The sequence below is a fragment of the Manis javanica genome, chromosome 11 (assembly GCF_040802235.1).
Source record: "Manis javanica isolate MJ-LG chromosome 11, MJ_LKY, whole genome shotgun sequence".
Taxonomy (NCBI): domain Eukaryota; kingdom Metazoa; phylum Chordata; class Mammalia; order Pholidota; family Manidae; genus Manis; species Manis javanica.
In genome coordinates this window covers 21652112-21668271 of record NC_133166.1, presented here as the reverse complement: position 1 = coordinate 21668271, position 16160 = coordinate 21652112, and the positions used below count along the sequence as shown (strand labels likewise).

The following is a 16160-nucleotide window of genomic DNA, read 5'->3' as shown; positions in this document are numbered from 1 at the left end:
TCCCTGGGACTGTGGGTGCCGAGCCCCCTTAAGGACTCTATAATGGAGATCATCAAATCCTTAGGATGAAAGCATCAGTGCCCGGAGTCTCCTTTTCCCCATTCTGAAAATGCAAGGAATAATAACATCTACCCAACAGGGTAGGCAGAAGGAAGAAATAATACATACTGCTCAGAATATTGCCTGGCATGGAGTAGAGCTCAGTCAACCTTTTTTACTGAGAATTGGGATCCATCTTGTCTGAAGAGTGGCTAAACCCTTCCACTGCCCCACACATGACCCTGGCCCTGACTTCGCTTGGGCTACCTCTTTTTCATCTATAGCAAGAGATAACAGTTGTTGGTCTCAGAGATGGTATGAAGCCCAACCAGGTGGCATGTTCAGAGTTGGCAGCTGGAATGGGGGTTGGCCTGGAGGCATAATCCTCTGCAAATGGGGGAGTTTATGGATTTTTTGAGTCCTTTTCAGGAGCACAACAGGGGATCCAAGAAATAAACAGATTTCCAGATCTGCCAGCAGCCATGAGGGTGGGAGAGGAGCAAGGGGTGCCTCTGGGAAGGTGGTAATTAAGATGCAGGGGGGGAGTGCTCCCTGCAGTCGGAGATGTGAGCAAAGACCTGGGAGAGTGGAGGTCCAAGGTGCTTTGGGGTAACAGCCAGCTGCCCTGGGTGGTGGTGGGGGCAGGTCTTGGAGGCCAGGAAGAAGGTGTGGAGAGGCCCTCTGGGCCCATGTGCCTGCAGGGCCTGAGGGGAACAAGGCACTGCTCACCCTCTGCCTTCTGCCCCCCCAGGATATGCGGAAGCACGTGACCATGACACTGCTGGACACGGAGCAGTCATACGTGGAGTCGCTGCGCACCCTGATGCAGGTGAGGCTTGAAGCTGGCCCAGCAGCTGTTCTGAGTCTAGGAGGCTTTCAGATATGCAGGAACAATGCATTTGTGGACAGGGGACCTGACCAGAGAGGAGAGGACCCTAGGACACATCACCCCACCGTAGGAAACCTGCCATGTGACTGCCACAGAGGAGGAAGCAGGGAAGAATGTGCAGGGGCCATAATGAGGCCCGATGGGCCACTCGGGCAGGTGCTCCCTTCTGCTGTCTTTCCTCCTCCCCTAGAAGCCTGGGTCTGAGCTTAGGTCTGTGAATCCCCTCTGGTGCACCACCCCCTCTTTTATTCATTGACTGGGAAAATATTTTTTGACTGAAATTAAATGCTGAGCACCTGCTGTGTACCAGGCCTTGTTCCAGGTCAGGAAATTCAGGGGTGAATAAGAGACAAGCCCCTGCCCCAGGAGCTCACAGTCCTATTGGGGACATAGATGAATATATGTGGGCCCTCTCAAAGCACCGAGGGGGCACCTGTTAGGTGCGGTGTCAGGGAATTTTCCCTGGAGGAGGTGCTGCCTTCCTCCTGACCTGGCGTCTCAGCAGCAGGTCAGCATGCGCAGAGGGTGAGGAGAAGTGAGGAGAGGCTGGGCCCTTTAGGAGTTCTGTGTGGCCAGTGCCAAGCACAAGGGGTCGGTCCTGTGGTGACACCTGGGAGCCAGCAGGGGCCGCATAGGAAGGGCCTTGAATTCCAAGAGGAGGGGCCCTGGAGAGTCAATGGAGGGCTGTGATTGAGGGTGGTATGTAGCCTGACTGACTCATGCTTTAGAAGTCCGTCCGACTGCCGGGAAGGTGGGTAGCAGAAGAGGAGGCCAAGGCCACTGAGGTCAGGCAGGTGAGAGGAGGCCAGGACCAGGGCAGAGGCTGTAGGGAAGGGGAGCCTGGGGACAGGCATTTAGGAAGTGGACTGGTCAAGCCAGACATGGTAACCGGTTGGCTATGGGGGCAAGGTGGGAAATCCCAGGATGATGCGTAGGTGGTGGGGCCCTAGAGGAGCCCTGTCTGGAAATGGTAGGGTGAGGTGGTGCCCCCAGGTTCAGATATGTGGGCCTGGAAACACCCAGGCGCTAGATGCACTTGCAGGTCTGGGGCCCAGGATAGAAAGCATGGATCTGAGCTGAAGTGAGGCCAGGAGGGGTTTGCTCAAGTCACCTGGGTGGAGTGAGCAAAAAGTAGAAGGCAGAGCCCTGGAAACATCCAAAATAATCATTTATCCATTCCACAAATCTGCAACGAGCTCCTTCTGCACGCCAGACAATATTCTCTGGGGGGGTTCAGCAGTGAGCATGAGTGATGGGGTCCTGTGTCCTGGAGCTCACAGTCTGTGGCAGAGACTGGCTGTAACCAGTCAGACAGACCAACATGAGGACAAACGGCGATGCAAATGTGCACCAAGAGTGTACACTTAACAACAGAACATTGATCAGCCTTAAAAAGGAAGGACATTCTGACATATGCCACAATGTGGATGAACCTTGAAGATGTTCTGCTAAATGAAACGAGCCCGTCACAAGAGGATAAATGTTGTATGATCTCACTTACATGAGGTACCTAGAGTAGCCAAATTCATAGAGAAAGTAGGTGGGTGCCAGGGCTGGGGAAGTGGGGAGTTTGTGTTTAATGGTGGACAGTTTCAGTTTGGGAGGATGAAAATGTTCTGGAGATGGATGGCCGTGATGGTTTCATAACAGCGTGGATGTATTTAATGTGAGTATACTGAGCTGAACACTTAAAAAATGATTAAAGTGACAAATTTTGTATAGCTATTTTACCACAAAAAAATACATTGCTTTTATATATTTTAAAAAACGCACAAAGAGATGAGAACACAGAATGGGGGCCTCCCCCCGTGTCAGGGACCAGGGAGAGCTCTGAGGTTGGGATGTGTAACTGAGACCTGAAGCGTGGGTAGGTAAGCAGGGGCAGCGGGGAGTCCTCGCAGACACAGAGTATGGAGGGAGAGAGGCTGGGAGACTGGAGGGTGGGACAGGTGGGGACAGAGAGGGAGACGGTGGGGCTGTGGGGCAAGGAGCTGGCATTTACTGTGAGCACAGGGGAGTCACAGGAGGGGCGCAGCGAGAGCTCCATCTTTAAGAGATGGTCCTGGCTACTGAGCAGAACCGGATGTGCGGGGATCCCGGGCTCCTGTTGCCCCCTGGGTGGAGGCAAAGGCGCTGGGGTCAGGCAGTTCAGGTGAGGCACTTGCCTTCCTGCTGGGTGATGCTGTCCTCCTCACCTCACTTCTCTCAGCCTCCATGGTTTTGTCTGCAAAATGTAGCCAGTCATACTGTTCTTCTGGAAAACAATGATGAGAAAGAAAAGATGGTGAGGCCACCCCTGCCTCGTTCACAGACAGGAGGCAGACAGGGTCTGGGTGTGTCTTTCTACCTCTGAATCTCCCAGCTGGGGAAGGACTGCATGTGTGGAGGCTTGCAGGACCTGCGGGTACAAAGCTGATTCTGAGGAAGCCACACTGAGCATGTTGGGTGGAGATGGGCCAGAGAGTGTCAGCTGAGTCCAAGGAGTGTCATTCGGGGCAGCCCGAGTGTGCTGGGAGGACTGTAGTTATGGCCCAGGGGTCAAGAGCACAGCTTTGGAGCCAGCTGCTGGTATTCAAACATGACACTATTTTTTGACCAGCCAGTGACCTGGAGCAAGTTATATACCAGTTTGTGCCTCAGTTTCTCATCTGTAGAATGGGGGTAATAATAGTACCTGCCTTGAATGCAGATTATAAGAGAGATGCATATATCATTTAGCATTCTGCACGTGGGCCTGTGTGTGTGAGTACATACATATAAAACCACATTTGATCCTAGTATTAACCTTCCAGGGTAGATATTATAATCCCCTTCCTCATACGAGGAAGTTGAGGCTCAGAGAGGTAAGCAAACCTGCCCACCATCTAGTAAGTAGTATCCTGGTCTGTTTGGGCTGCTGTAACAAAAATTCCATAGACTGGGTCAATTACACAAATAGGAATTTATTTCTCATAGCTTTGGAGGCTCGGAAGTCCAAGATCAAGGTGCTGGCAGATTTGGTGTCCAGTGAGAACCCACTTCCTGGCTCATAGACAGCTGTCTTCTTGCTGTGTCCTCCTTGGTGGTGGGGCTGAGGGAGTGCCCTGGGGCCTCTCTTGTCAGGACACTAATCCCATTCATGAGGGCTCCACCTGCATAATCTACTCACCTCCCAAAGGCTTCACCTCCAAATGCCAGCAAATGGGGATTATGTTTCAACGTATGGATTTTGGGGGGACACAAACTAGTGGTCATACTAAGAGCTGACATTGAGTGCTTACTACATGCACTTTACATAAGTGAATTCATATAGACCTCACTTATAACCCCCATTTCACAGATGGTAAAAACGAGGTACAGAGCAGTAGGCAGCTTGTTCAAGGGCCCGGAACCAGGAATTGTATTCCTGTCAGTCTGCTCCCTCTCTCCCGCTGGTCTACACTGCCTGAAGTATAGGTGGTTTTCCAGCTGAAAGTGGGCTCCACAGCTCTGTTCGCTCCCAGTGACCACTACCACCTACACTGGTTTATTCCTGCGGGCCAGTTGTTAAATACCAAGGTTAACAGCCAGAAGGAGGTGGGATTTGAACCCAGGGACTAAGGCTGCACCCAATCCTCAGTGTCTGCCTCACCCTTTGAGTCATTGTTCAATCCCCAGATTCCCAGCTAACAAACCCCGCCTTTCCCTGACTGAGCCCCCTTGTCCTAGTGCTCCTGACCCTCTCTTTCCCCCACAGCACTTACTGCCTTCTAACGTACATTATTCATGGTGTTTATTTTCTGCCTCCCTCCGCCAAATTGTCAGCTTCACCCACACAGGGAATTTGTCTGCCCACCATTTACCCGGTGCTTAGAGGCCAGGCGCAGTAGGTGTTCAGCGAGTATGTAGCAAGTAAGTGCAGGTGTTGGCTCCTAGCAGGTTTTGCACTGGGTTCTCAGGCACCATTTATTCTTTCCTCCCATGGGTGCCTGCTTCTCTGTGGGGCGCTGGGACACAGGGGTGAGCAGTTTAGCTTCTGCTCCTTGAAACAGACCCTGGCACAGAGAAGGCACTGGCTCAGCAGGCTCAACTGTGAGGAGGAGGCTGCCTGCCTGGCTCCTCACCATCACCCCCTGGCCTTTTCAGAAACCCAAACCAGGCGAGAGTATTGAGTTTTACTTCTTCAAGCTTGTTTTACAAAACAAGCCAGATTTTTTAAATGTTTAATATAAATGTTCCTGCAATGTTGGGTATACTTTGTCAGCCTGTTCTTCAGCTTGTAGTTACAGTTTGGGCCAGTAGAGGGCCGCCTCGCCATCAGCGCCCTGGGTGCGAAGCAGGGCTGTTTATGCTCAGGACACACTACTGACTGAAGATTGTAGGTGGAAAATAGCTTTAATCAAAGATTGACCAGCAAATCTGAAAAGTGTGAAGACAGTTTTTGGCCTCCCCTGCCCCTCCCTGATTTATTTTCCCCACAGTTGTTTTCATCTTTTAATTTACCACAGGATTGCCATGATTCTTTTAAGTGTATTTTTTTTTGTAGTTGATATACAATATTGTGTTGGTTTCAACTATACAGCACAGTGCTTCAACAGTTACAAACATTATTAAATCCTAACCCCCATAGTGCAGATACTATCTGTCAACATAGGAGGATGTTACAGAATCATTGACTATATTCTCCATGCTGTACTTCCATCCCCGTGACCAACTTTATATACTGATTGAGAATTTTTGTGCCCCTTTGTCCCCTTCACCCACCCCATCCACCCACCCCTCTGCTTCCCCTTGGTAACCCAGTCACTTCTCAGCGTCTCTTAGTCCACTGCTGTTCTGTTCATTTGGTTTTGTTTTGTTTTCAGATTCCACATATAAGCAAAATCATACGGTATTTGTCTTTCTCCACCTGGCTTATTTCACTTTACATGATACCCTCTAGGTCCATCCATTCTGTTGCAATTGGCAGCATTTCCTTCTTTTTCATGGCTGAATAGTATTTCGTTGTGTCTATGCACCTTATCTCTGTATCCATTCATTTATTTTTGGGCACTTTGGTTGCTTCCATATCCCACAACCTAAGACACCTTGTTCTAACATCTCTGAGATCCAGATCCATCATATAACTGATGACATAATCACTTAATTGGCAGCAAGTTTTACCTCCTAAAGAAAAATAATCTGCATCTTAGATTTGATGAAATGAGGTTTATTTTTATTTATTTCTCTTATTTATGTGTTTGATCTGACTAAATTGTAAGCTCTACCAGGGCAGGGATTTGGGTCTGTCTTGTTCACTGCTGCCTCCCAGTTCTTAGTGCCTGGCACATCATGAGAGCTCAGTAAAATACTCACTGAATTAGTGTGTGTACGTCTCCCAGGAGCCCACCCTTGCTTTCCTCACTCCAAGCTCTGTTTGCTCACACATCAACAAGCCTTTCCCAATTCCCCTCACCCCATCTTGTGCCAGGCCCTGGGCTCTGCAATAAAGGGCATAGGGATAGGTCTTCCCATCTCCTTCCTAGAACCCTGAGTCTAACAGGGGAGGCCAGGAGGCATGGCCACTGAGCTGTGGGCCTGGGAGATTCGTGTGTACACACATGCCGGTGGGTTGGGGTGCCGTCTCTCCAAGGGGACCTGCGCTGACCCCATGGTCCCCGCAGGGGTACATGCAGCCGCTGAAGCAGCCAGAGAACTCCTTGCTGTGTGACCCATCGCTTGTCGATGAGATCTTTGACCAGATCCCCGAGCTGCTGGAACACCATGAGCAGTTCCTGGAGCAGGTGCGGCACTGTGTGCAGACCTGGCATGCCCAGCAGAAGGTGGGAGACCTGCTTGTCCAGTCGGTGAGTAACCCTCCTGCCTACTGCTGCTGCCCCCACAAGTTCGGGCCCCTCCTGGAAAGGGCTGGCTGCAGCCGTGTACCCCTCACCCCATCCACCTCACTTCTGCTGGACAGATTCTGATCCCAGATCCAACTCCAGAACTTGAGCAGACACTGGCACTGACCCCAACCCCGGGGTTGACCTGAGCCTGGACTCTGTCCAGCTTGGCTGGACTCTGGCTCTGACCCCAACCCTACCAGACACTGACCCTAATCCTGGACCCAACTCCAGTTGCTGGCACTGACCTGACCCTAGTCCTGACCCTGAGCTGTTGCTGACCCTCACATGGCCTCTAGCTGGCCTCTGGCTCCCCTTCGTCCCCCTGAGGCCAGACCTCAGGTGGATGCTGGTACTGACCTCAGCCCCTACCTTGACTAGCTCTTTTCTCCATCAGGCATTTTAAAAAGCTGTTGGTTATGTGCTAGACATCACTCTAAATACATCGTATGTCTCAACAACTCTAGAAGGAAGTTGTGGTTATGCCTGAGTTTAAAATTGGTGACTGCAGCATAGAAAGAGTAACCTGATCAAAGCCTTGGTCAGTAAGTGGTGGAGGATTCAACCCCAGCAGGTCAGCTCCAGTGCCCATGGTCCACCCAGTGGTCCTCCCTCTGCACCACCCAGCCTTGGCCTGTGACCTTACAAGACATACTGAGTTTTGCTGTAAAAACAAAACTAATAAACATTTCATTAAATGACTATGGGAACATATCATGCCATTTTTCTCTCATTGTTAAATCTAGTATTCATTTTTAAAAATGTAATTACATTTGAAAAAACTTAAGTTACATTTTGTTATTTTGCCAAATTCCTAAGAATATATGATGATGCTAAATCATAACCAAACACAAACTAAATGGTTACTCAGAGCCAAATTATTTATTTATTTAATTTTTAAAAATTAAGGTATCATTGGTATATAATCTTATGAAAGTTTCACATGAGCAACATTGTGGTTTCAACATTCACCCATATTATCAAGTCTCCCCCACACCCCATTGCAGTCACTGTCCATCAGCGCAGTAAGATGCTAGAGTCATTACTTGTCTTCTCCGTCAGAGCCAAATAATTTCAAAAGCAAAACTGTAAAAATTATTCTAAAAATTGTACTGACAAAAAAAAAATCATACCTATCTATGTGGGATGTAGGTGTGTTTTCATGTGTTGGTGATGATGTCGGTGGGCCTTGGGCCTAAGAAGGTCTTAGAAGGTCTCTTGCTGAGCTGGAAACAATATGCGAACCTTGGCGTGGAGGTGATGGGACTCCGGCCTGAGTGCTGACATCCTCAGGCTGTCACCACCCTCAGTGTCCCAGGGCTCCACCCCTGCCTGGACCTCGACACTGACCATGGGCTGCAGTGGAAGCTGGCCCCCAGCGAGGCGTCAGCATAGGGTGCAGTGTCCCAGGATGGGGGGAGCTGGGGGCGGGCTGTCTTCTTCCCTGAGCTGCTTCCACCTCTGCCCTGGGGTGCACCTGGGGCGGGGGAGGGACAATTGGTGCCTTAGAGACACAGGAGCTTGGAGGCCTGGAGGCAGCCAGAAGCAGAACCACGGGTCACCTAGTCCATTCACGGTGTCACTGGGACAGGAACCAGGGTGTCCCAACTGCAGCCAGGGCTTCTAACTGAGAATTTCCATGTTTAGTCCAGCTATCAGCTGGCCAGCGGGTATCAGCCGCCTACTGTGTACCCTGCCCAGAGCCTGGGAGCACCTGTGGTCTTAGAGACTTGTCCTGGGGGATGAAGGGGAGCTAGAGGCCAGGAAGAGCTCCAGGAACTAGAGTTCCCGTAGGTAATAGGAAGAGTCCTAGTCAAGGCAGGGAGTGCCTCCCGGAGGAGGCAGAACTGGAGCTGGGCCATGAGGGTGAGTGAGATTTGTGGTGGGGTCGGAGGGCGGGGTGGGGGGGGCGAGGGGGCTGTCCTGGTGGAGGGAATTACATGACTGAGGGAATTACTCAGAGGACAGTGAGGAGGTAGAATAGGAGCTGGGCCTTGAGGGTGGGTGAAATTTGTGGCAGTGGGGTTGTGGCGAGGGGAGACTTCTTGAGGTTGGACACCGAGGGATGGAAATGCCCACTTGGAGGTGAGAGGGCCTGGTGTGAGCTCACAGGACATATCCAGGCACATAAGTGTACATGTACACACAAGCACATGCAAATAAGATCCATCTGTGTGCACATGCACACACCTAATCACACGGGAGCACATGCCCGATCCCTGAGAGACCATACCGTTTCCAGTAGGAGGCAGCGATGTTGGCTGGTGAGTCAGTGGAAACCAGGACAGGGTGGGGCAGGGTAGAGGACCCTTTGAGGGTCCCCAACCTGCCTCTCCACCCACAGTTCTCCAAGGATGTCCTGGTCAACATCTATTCTGCCTACATTGATAACTTTCTCAATGCCAAGGACGCCGTGCGTGTGGCTAAGGAGGCGAGGCCTGCTTTTCTCAAGTTCCTGGAGGTACTGTGGCTAAGGTGGGGGGTGGAGACCACCTTCACCTTGGGCAAGCTTTGGGGACCCCAGGAGCTCCTAGTCTGAGCACCACAGCCATCCCCTGTGGCCAGCCTCTGTCCTCAGGCTGAGCTGGAGGGCCTTGCTGGGGACCCACCCCTGGACATCCCTTTCTTGCATGTTATTCCTCACATGGGTGTCCACCCGCCCTTTCGGGTTTTAGCAAAGCATGCGTGAGAACAAGGAGAAGCAGGCACTATCGGACCTCATGATTAAGCCTGTGCAGCGGATACCACGCTACGAGCTTCTGGTGAAGGTAGGCATGGGGCTGGGTGGGCTGAAAGACAAGGCCTGGAGGCATGTGGGGATGCACGGGGCTCTGAGGCCCTCACCTGGTCAAGCCTGGCGTTAGGGTCCCCAGGGGTCAGGTAGAAACAGAAGTCCTCTTTGGAGTCCACTCACAGTCCCTCCTGTTCCAGCAGTTCAGTGTAGGGCCCCAGCGACTGGCAGGGGCAGCTAACCAGAGGTCTGATCCCCATTCCCACCCCAGGACCTCCTGAAGCACACGCCTGAGGACCACCCAGACCACCCACTCCTGCTGGATGCACAGCGGAACATCAAGCAGGTGGCTGAACGCATCAACAAGGGTGTGCGGAGTGCCGAGGAGGCAGAGCGACGTGCCCGCGTGCTGCAGGAGATTGAGGCTCACATTGAGGGCATGGAGGATGTGAGTGCCCCCCCACCCAGCTTGTGTCCACATCTGCAGCCACCTGGAATCATGGCTGTGTCCACATTCACAGTGGTGTCTGCACTGCGTTTGCGTCCGGCATCTACCAGCACCTCCAGCCGTCTGTCTGCGTCCGTGTTCTCCCTGTCTATCCCTGGCCCGTATCTGCCCCTGACAGCACAGCGTCGGGAGGGATGTTGCTCCACTAGCCTGGCCTGGGGAGTGGGGCAAGGGGTCACCAGGCCTGGGAGGGGACGGGATTAATAATTAGCCTTCAAGGTGCCTAGTCCCTCCTGCCCCACAGCTCCAGGCCCCTCTGCGGCGGTTCCTGAGACAGGAGATGGTCATTGAAGTGGTAAGAAGTGCCCGGTGTCTGCCCACCTGCCCCACCTCCCCACTTAGTTCACACACCTCTGCTCATACCTTCTGCCCATCAGGCTCCCTGCTCCTCCACCCCCACAGGAGCCCAGAGTCGAATCCCAATTCTGCCTCTGCCTCTGGGCTTCTGGGAAGGAGCCCTCACCCACCCTGGCTCTCCCCTCCGGCACTGCGGGCAGGAGGGCGGGCCTCTGGGCCTAAATGCTGCCTCGGGCTCCACAGAAGGCAGTTGGTGGCAAGAAGGACCGGTCCCTCTTCCTGTTCACCGACCTCATCGTCTGCACCACGCTGAAGCGGAAGTCGGGCTCCTTGCGGCGCAGCTCCATGAGCCTGTGAGGGGCCGGGCAGGGCTAGGGGGCCGGGCAGTGGGGAGCAGTTGTTCGTCCCTGGGCCCCACACCCCTGCCCGGGCCAGAGCACCCTCCTGGCTCCCCACAGGTACACGGCGGCCAGCGTCATTGACACAGCTAGCAAGTACAAGCTGCTCTGGAAGCTGCCGCTGGAAGACGCAGACATCATCAAAGGTAGGGCTGGCTCAGGCCTGCCAGGGGTTCTAGGGTCAGGGTCTTCCTCCGAGAAGCCCTCCTGGAGGCTTTGAGCTGTGGCCAGGCTGGCTGCATATCCATCTGCGTTTCTGTTTTGGGTCCTCACTGTCCCGCCCAGTACATAGGGGATGGCTTGCAGAATCTGGTTTGCCCTCACAGAGCCAGAGCAGGACCTGTCCATGCAGACACCTCCTCCCAGGGTAGGCACCTAGCCTATGGTGGCAGGCGGGACTGGGCTGGGGAGTGCAGGGAGCAAAGGTGTTCCAGCAATGAGCCACTGAGTCACCTCACCGCAGACTCATTCCAGCGCCTCCTGTTGGAGGACGGCTCCTGTTGTGGTCCAGTGGCTTGTGCTCACAGGGAACGGACACATAGGTCTGTGCAAGGCAGAAGTCTGCTTGGAAAGATCTGAGTTGTTCAGGGCTGAGACTGTCAGGAGCTGAGGTGGCTTCAAAGAGCTGCTCTTCCTGCTGTGTGTCTGTCTGTCTGTCACTCTCTGGCCCTCCTGTCTCTGTGTCAGCCTGATTGCACTGTTCTCAGCTTTCTCTGCTCCCTCATAATTCCCATGATCTGTCATGGCCTTCTCTGCATCACGGCCTTTGTCCCTAGTTGCCCCAGGACCCGCATTCACCTTCCCAAGTGGGGTGGCTCGTCTGGGATTGTCGTGTGGGCACTGTGGGGCCAGCAGGCAGTTCAGGCCCAGCCTCTGTCCCCAGGCTCACCTGAGTTGGACCCAAGGGTGAGGAAGGGGCTCTCTCGTCCCCAGGGTGGCCCAGGCCTGCCCCACATGGGCCCCTGTATAGGAAGACGAGCTGCTTACTGGTCCAGTTCTTCTCATCTCACTAGAGGACAGGCCGGTTGACAAAATGACTACCTTTAGGTCAGGTGTCCACTCCTGGTCTAATCAGCTACAGCCAGAGTGGGGCAGGTTCATGTGGGAGAAAATGAGGCTGCCCAGGCAGAGAGCATTGTGAGCGGACAGTTTCCCTCTGAAGGTGTGTATGATACCACAGGCCCTGGCTTTCCTAGTATACTTACTGCAGTTTGTCTGCCCATCCATGGGCCGCTGCTCCAGGGTGTACATCCCCAGCCAGGCAGTCCAGAGTGTGGGAGATGCTGAGCTGGGCATCTGCCAAGGGGTGCAGCTACTTGGCTGTGGTCAGGTACAGGACAGGACAGAGAAATCCAGGGCACCAGCCTATTACTCCCTTGTCCTGGGGGGAATTGAGTCCCTTGGTCAGCAGGTTTGACTGCCTGAGGCTCTTGCCTGCCTGGCTGACTCCCCTGGGGGAGGCCACGCCATTGGAGCGGCCTGGTGTCAGCTGGAGCCTGCAAAAGCCACAGAGCTGTGTGCTCTGTTCTCTGTGCTCGTCCAGGGTGATCTGCACTGGACCAATACCCTTTGCTAGGTGGTTCTGAGTCTAGCCCAGTCCCCGCTCTCAGGCCTGGGGTTTCTCTGTGAGCTGCCTGGTGACTTTGTCCAGGCCTTGGGTTTACAAGCTGGTAGTTTGTCAGGCTCCTCCCGTACCCGTCTGCAGGCTGTGAGGGGCGGGGAAGGGCGTCTGTCTCTGGAGCTGCCCGTGCCTTCCTCTGTCCCCTCCAGGGGCATCCCAAGCCACCAATCGGGAGAACATCCAGAAGGCTATCAGCCACCTAGACGAGGACCTGACCACCCTGGGCCAAATGAGCAAGCTGTCCGAGAGCCTCGGTTTCCCTCACCAGGTCCGCACCCCAGGCCCGAGGTGGGAATGGGGCAGTGGGGATTCCCTACCTCTATCTGAGGAGAGACAACAGCCTTCCATTTGCCTGAGCGAGAGGATATCCCTGTCACTCACTTCAGGGCAGAAATACAGCTTCACCCCGTCTGAGGGAAGTAATTTGTTCCAGGCCTGAGGGTACAGACACAGTTCCATCTCCAGCTGAGGGAGGAGAGACATTTTGTCTATGAGGGGGGTCGGTGGGGGGACCAGGGCTACCTCTTGGTCTAAGTGGGGAGACAGTCCTATTTTCAGTCTGAGGGGAGAGGCAGGTCCCCATTCCCATCCCCAGGGCAAGAGCAGACTGGGGAGATGTGCGGCCCTGACACCCCCTCCCCGCAGAGCCTGGACGACGCACTGCGGGACCTGTCTGCTGCCATGCATCGGGACCTGTCGGAGAAGCAGGCGCTGTGCTATGCGCTTTCCTTCCCCCCTACCAAGCTGGAGCTGTGCACCACACGGCCTGAGGGCACCGACTCCTTCATCTTTGAGTTCCCCCACCCTGACGCCCGCCTTGGCTTTGAGCAGGCCTTTGACGAGGCCAAGAGGAAGCTGGGTGAGCCAGGGCCTATGCTGGCGGTGTCCTCCCAGAACATCCAAGTAGTAGGAAGTGGGTGGCACCTGGCATCTGTCTGTGATATTATGGGCCAGAAATCCTGAGACTGGCATGTCCTATGCTCAGTCCCTGCTGGTGGGAAGGTGGGCTGACTTCTGCAAAAAAAATGTAGGACTTCCCCAGAGCCTCCCTGCCAGGGAAGGAATTCCATGAATTGGGTCAGCTTTGGGGGCTGGGTCCCTATCATGAGAATGGATAGCCAGGACTCCCCACACCCCTTCCCATATACTCTGAGCAGGCCTGGATCAAGGAAAGCTATGGATCAGGGTCCATGGCATAAAGATCCTCAGAGACTCTGAGTCTACCTCCCACATTGTACAGATGGGAAAATTTAGGCCAGGGACAAGCAAGGGTCAACCCACAGCCACCTTACTCTCCCCTCAAGAAACCCTGAGGGGCAGGGGAGGAAAGGAAATGGGCAAGGTCAGACCAGGATGAGGCAGATACTAAGCAGTGTCTGTCTGTCCATCCATCTGCACTACAGCATCCAGCAAAAGCTGTCTAGACCCTGAGTTCCTGAAGGCCATTCCCATCATGAAAACCCGCAGCGGCATGCAGGTATATATGCACCTGGGTCAGCTGGCACCTGGCCATGTGTGTCTGTTTTATCTGCATTGTGCAGTTGCTCCCTGTGTCTGAGTGTATGGCTCTGTGCATATGGACGCATGTATATGGGTGTGTTCATGCATGTCTATATCTGTGCATGTGAACAAAAGGAGACTAACTTATGTGCTTGTATGAGTGCGTACTCATGGACAAAGGTTACCACCTTTTCACATTGGTTACATGCATATACATGTGATCATATTTGGGATATATACATGTGTATGTATATATGTGTACATATATATATGAATGGGTGATAACTATCACACAGGCATGTGTGCATCTGATGTGTAGAATGTTACATGTGCTGTGTTTATGTGTATACAGGTAAGCAGAGAGGTGTTTTTGGAATACACACGTACTCATGTAGGCCTGCCTCCATTCTGTTGACTGGCCTGAAAAGTGGTGGGATTTGGCAGCAATTCCTTCCATTCACCTTCCTGTGTCCGTTGGCACCTTCCACAGTTCTCATGTGCAGCCCCAACCCTGAGCAGCTGCCCCGAGCCCATGCCCGAGGTGTGGGTGTGCAACAGCGATGGCTACGTGGGCCAGGTGTGCCTGCTGAGCCTGCGAGCTGAGCCCGACGTGGAGGCCTGCATCGCTGTCTGCTCTGCGCGTATCCTCTGCATTGGGGCCGTGCCTGGCCTGCAGCGCCATAGCCTCCGGTGAGACACAGCGGGACAGAGTCCTTGCCCACAGCACACGGAGGCCACCTCAACTGGTGGTCATGCAGGTGAGTGGGACCAAGCCTTGCTCCTAGCAGCTCTTGCTCCTGCCCTTGTCTCACAGGGAGCCACCTGCATTGCTGAGGAGCCCTCCGGAGGTGGCATCTGTGCCCACCGGGCCAGAACTGGACATTGAGACCCCAGAGGAGGAAGCAGCCACACTGCCAGAGCCAGGGCCCCAACCCTGCCTGCACATCTCCATCGCAGGCTCAGGCCTGGAGGGAGCACCAGGCCCTCTGGAGGCTGACCCTTGCCCAGAATTGGTGCCCTTTGACAGCGACTCAGATGATGAGTCTTCGCCCAGCCCCTCAGGGACCCTGCAGAGCCAGGCCAGCCGGTCCACCATCTCCTCCAGCTTCGGCAGTGAGTGCCCGGCTTGGGCTGTCAGGGTGGACTGCCCAGAGGAGGGGGCAGCCCCACAGGTGATCTTGCATGAAGAGGACTAGTGTAGTTGGTGGTGTGGGACCAAGTCACAGAGAGGGAGGCAGCCATCAAGGTGGGCAGGAGCTGTGACACCAAGGGTCCGGAGGGCAGTGGGGCTGGTTGGATCGCCCGGTAGGGGAGATGGAGTCGGCGTGGATCATTTGGTCTCCATGCTCTGGCTCTGGACTGGAAGGGCCAGGTGGGGACTAGAGCCTGTAGCACAGAGCTGTCAGGGGGCAAAGTGACAAGATGAGCTGAGGCAGAGGCCGCGGGGATGGAGAGAGCAGGTGTGGAAGGCCCTTGGGAGGGATGTGGCCGGGAGAGAGACACTGAGGGGAGGCTGAGACCTAGAAAGATACCAGGGCTTGGGTGGAGGGGGATGGGGATAGCAACCTTTGTCTCCCCCAGATGAGGAGAACCCGAGCTCCAAGGAGGTGACAGCAGAGACGACCAGCTCAGAGGAGGAGCAGGAGCCTGGCTTCCTGCCGCTGTCCGGCTCCTTTGGGCCTGGTGGTCCCTGTGGCGCTGGCCCGGTGGACGGGAGAGCCCTTCGCCGTTCCAGCCGCAGCTCCTTCACCCGGGGCAGCCTCGAGGACCTGCTGAGTGTTGACCCTGAGGCCCACCAGAGCTCCGTGTGGCTGGGCACCGAGGACGGCTGGTAGGGACCAGGACGGGGCCGGGACACAGTGCCAGAGCCCTTAACTCCCTGCTTGGGCAGTCATGTGCTCTCCTGAAGCAGAAGCAGTGGGGCGTTGGGTCAGACCTCAGGGGCACTGCCAGCCGGGGCTGCCTCTGGGTCTGAAAGCCCAGGGAGGCTGTGGGAGCGCAGCACCTCGGGTAGGCACCAGCATGGAGGAGGTGCTGGTGGCGGCAGAGGTGAACGGATTGCTTCGGGGACTGGTGTGGCCCAGCATCTGTCACAGGTGTTCACCCCTGATCCACAGTGTCCATGTGTACCAGTCCTCTGATAGCATCCGAGATCGCAGGAACAGCATGAAGCTCCAGCACGCCGCCTCTGTGACCTGCATCCTGTAAGGCCGTGGTGACCCTTCCAGTGCAGACCTGTTACACACACAGGCCTCCCTCTGTTCACCTGGGTCCCCCTGTTCTGCTGGCCCCTCCTTTCTGTGGAGGCTAGAGGCCCGAGCTAGTCCTAGGTTAGCT

At 54.5% G+C, this 16160-nt stretch overlaps 1 protein-coding gene across 1 annotated transcript in view; it reads left to right on the top strand.

Annotated features, from left to right (window-relative positions):
- The window catches only part of ARHGEF17 (Rho guanine nucleotide exchange factor 17), a 55352-nt gene that overhangs the window by 35998 nt on the left and 3194 nt on the right, over positions 1 to 16160 (top strand). Inside the window, exons 2-16 of the mRNA XM_037026256.2 lie at positions 791 to 868; positions 6550 to 6732; positions 9113 to 9229; positions 9444 to 9536; positions 9771 to 9947; positions 10252 to 10302; positions 10548 to 10657; positions 10763 to 10848; positions 12473 to 12591; positions 12969 to 13182; positions 13727 to 13800; positions 14314 to 14513; positions 14638 to 14936; positions 15405 to 15654; positions 15941 to 16027. Coding sequence (XP_036882151.1) covers positions 791 to 868; positions 6550 to 6732; positions 9113 to 9229; positions 9444 to 9536; positions 9771 to 9947; positions 10252 to 10302; positions 10548 to 10657; positions 10763 to 10848; positions 12473 to 12591; positions 12969 to 13182; positions 13727 to 13800; positions 14314 to 14513; positions 14638 to 14936; positions 15405 to 15654; positions 15941 to 16027 — 2138 coding nt within the window. The remainder of the gene's footprint in view (positions 1 to 790; positions 869 to 6549; positions 6733 to 9112; positions 9230 to 9443; positions 9537 to 9770; positions 9948 to 10251; positions 10303 to 10547; positions 10658 to 10762; positions 10849 to 12472; positions 12592 to 12968; positions 13183 to 13726; positions 13801 to 14313; positions 14514 to 14637; positions 14937 to 15404; positions 15655 to 15940; positions 16028 to 16160) is intronic.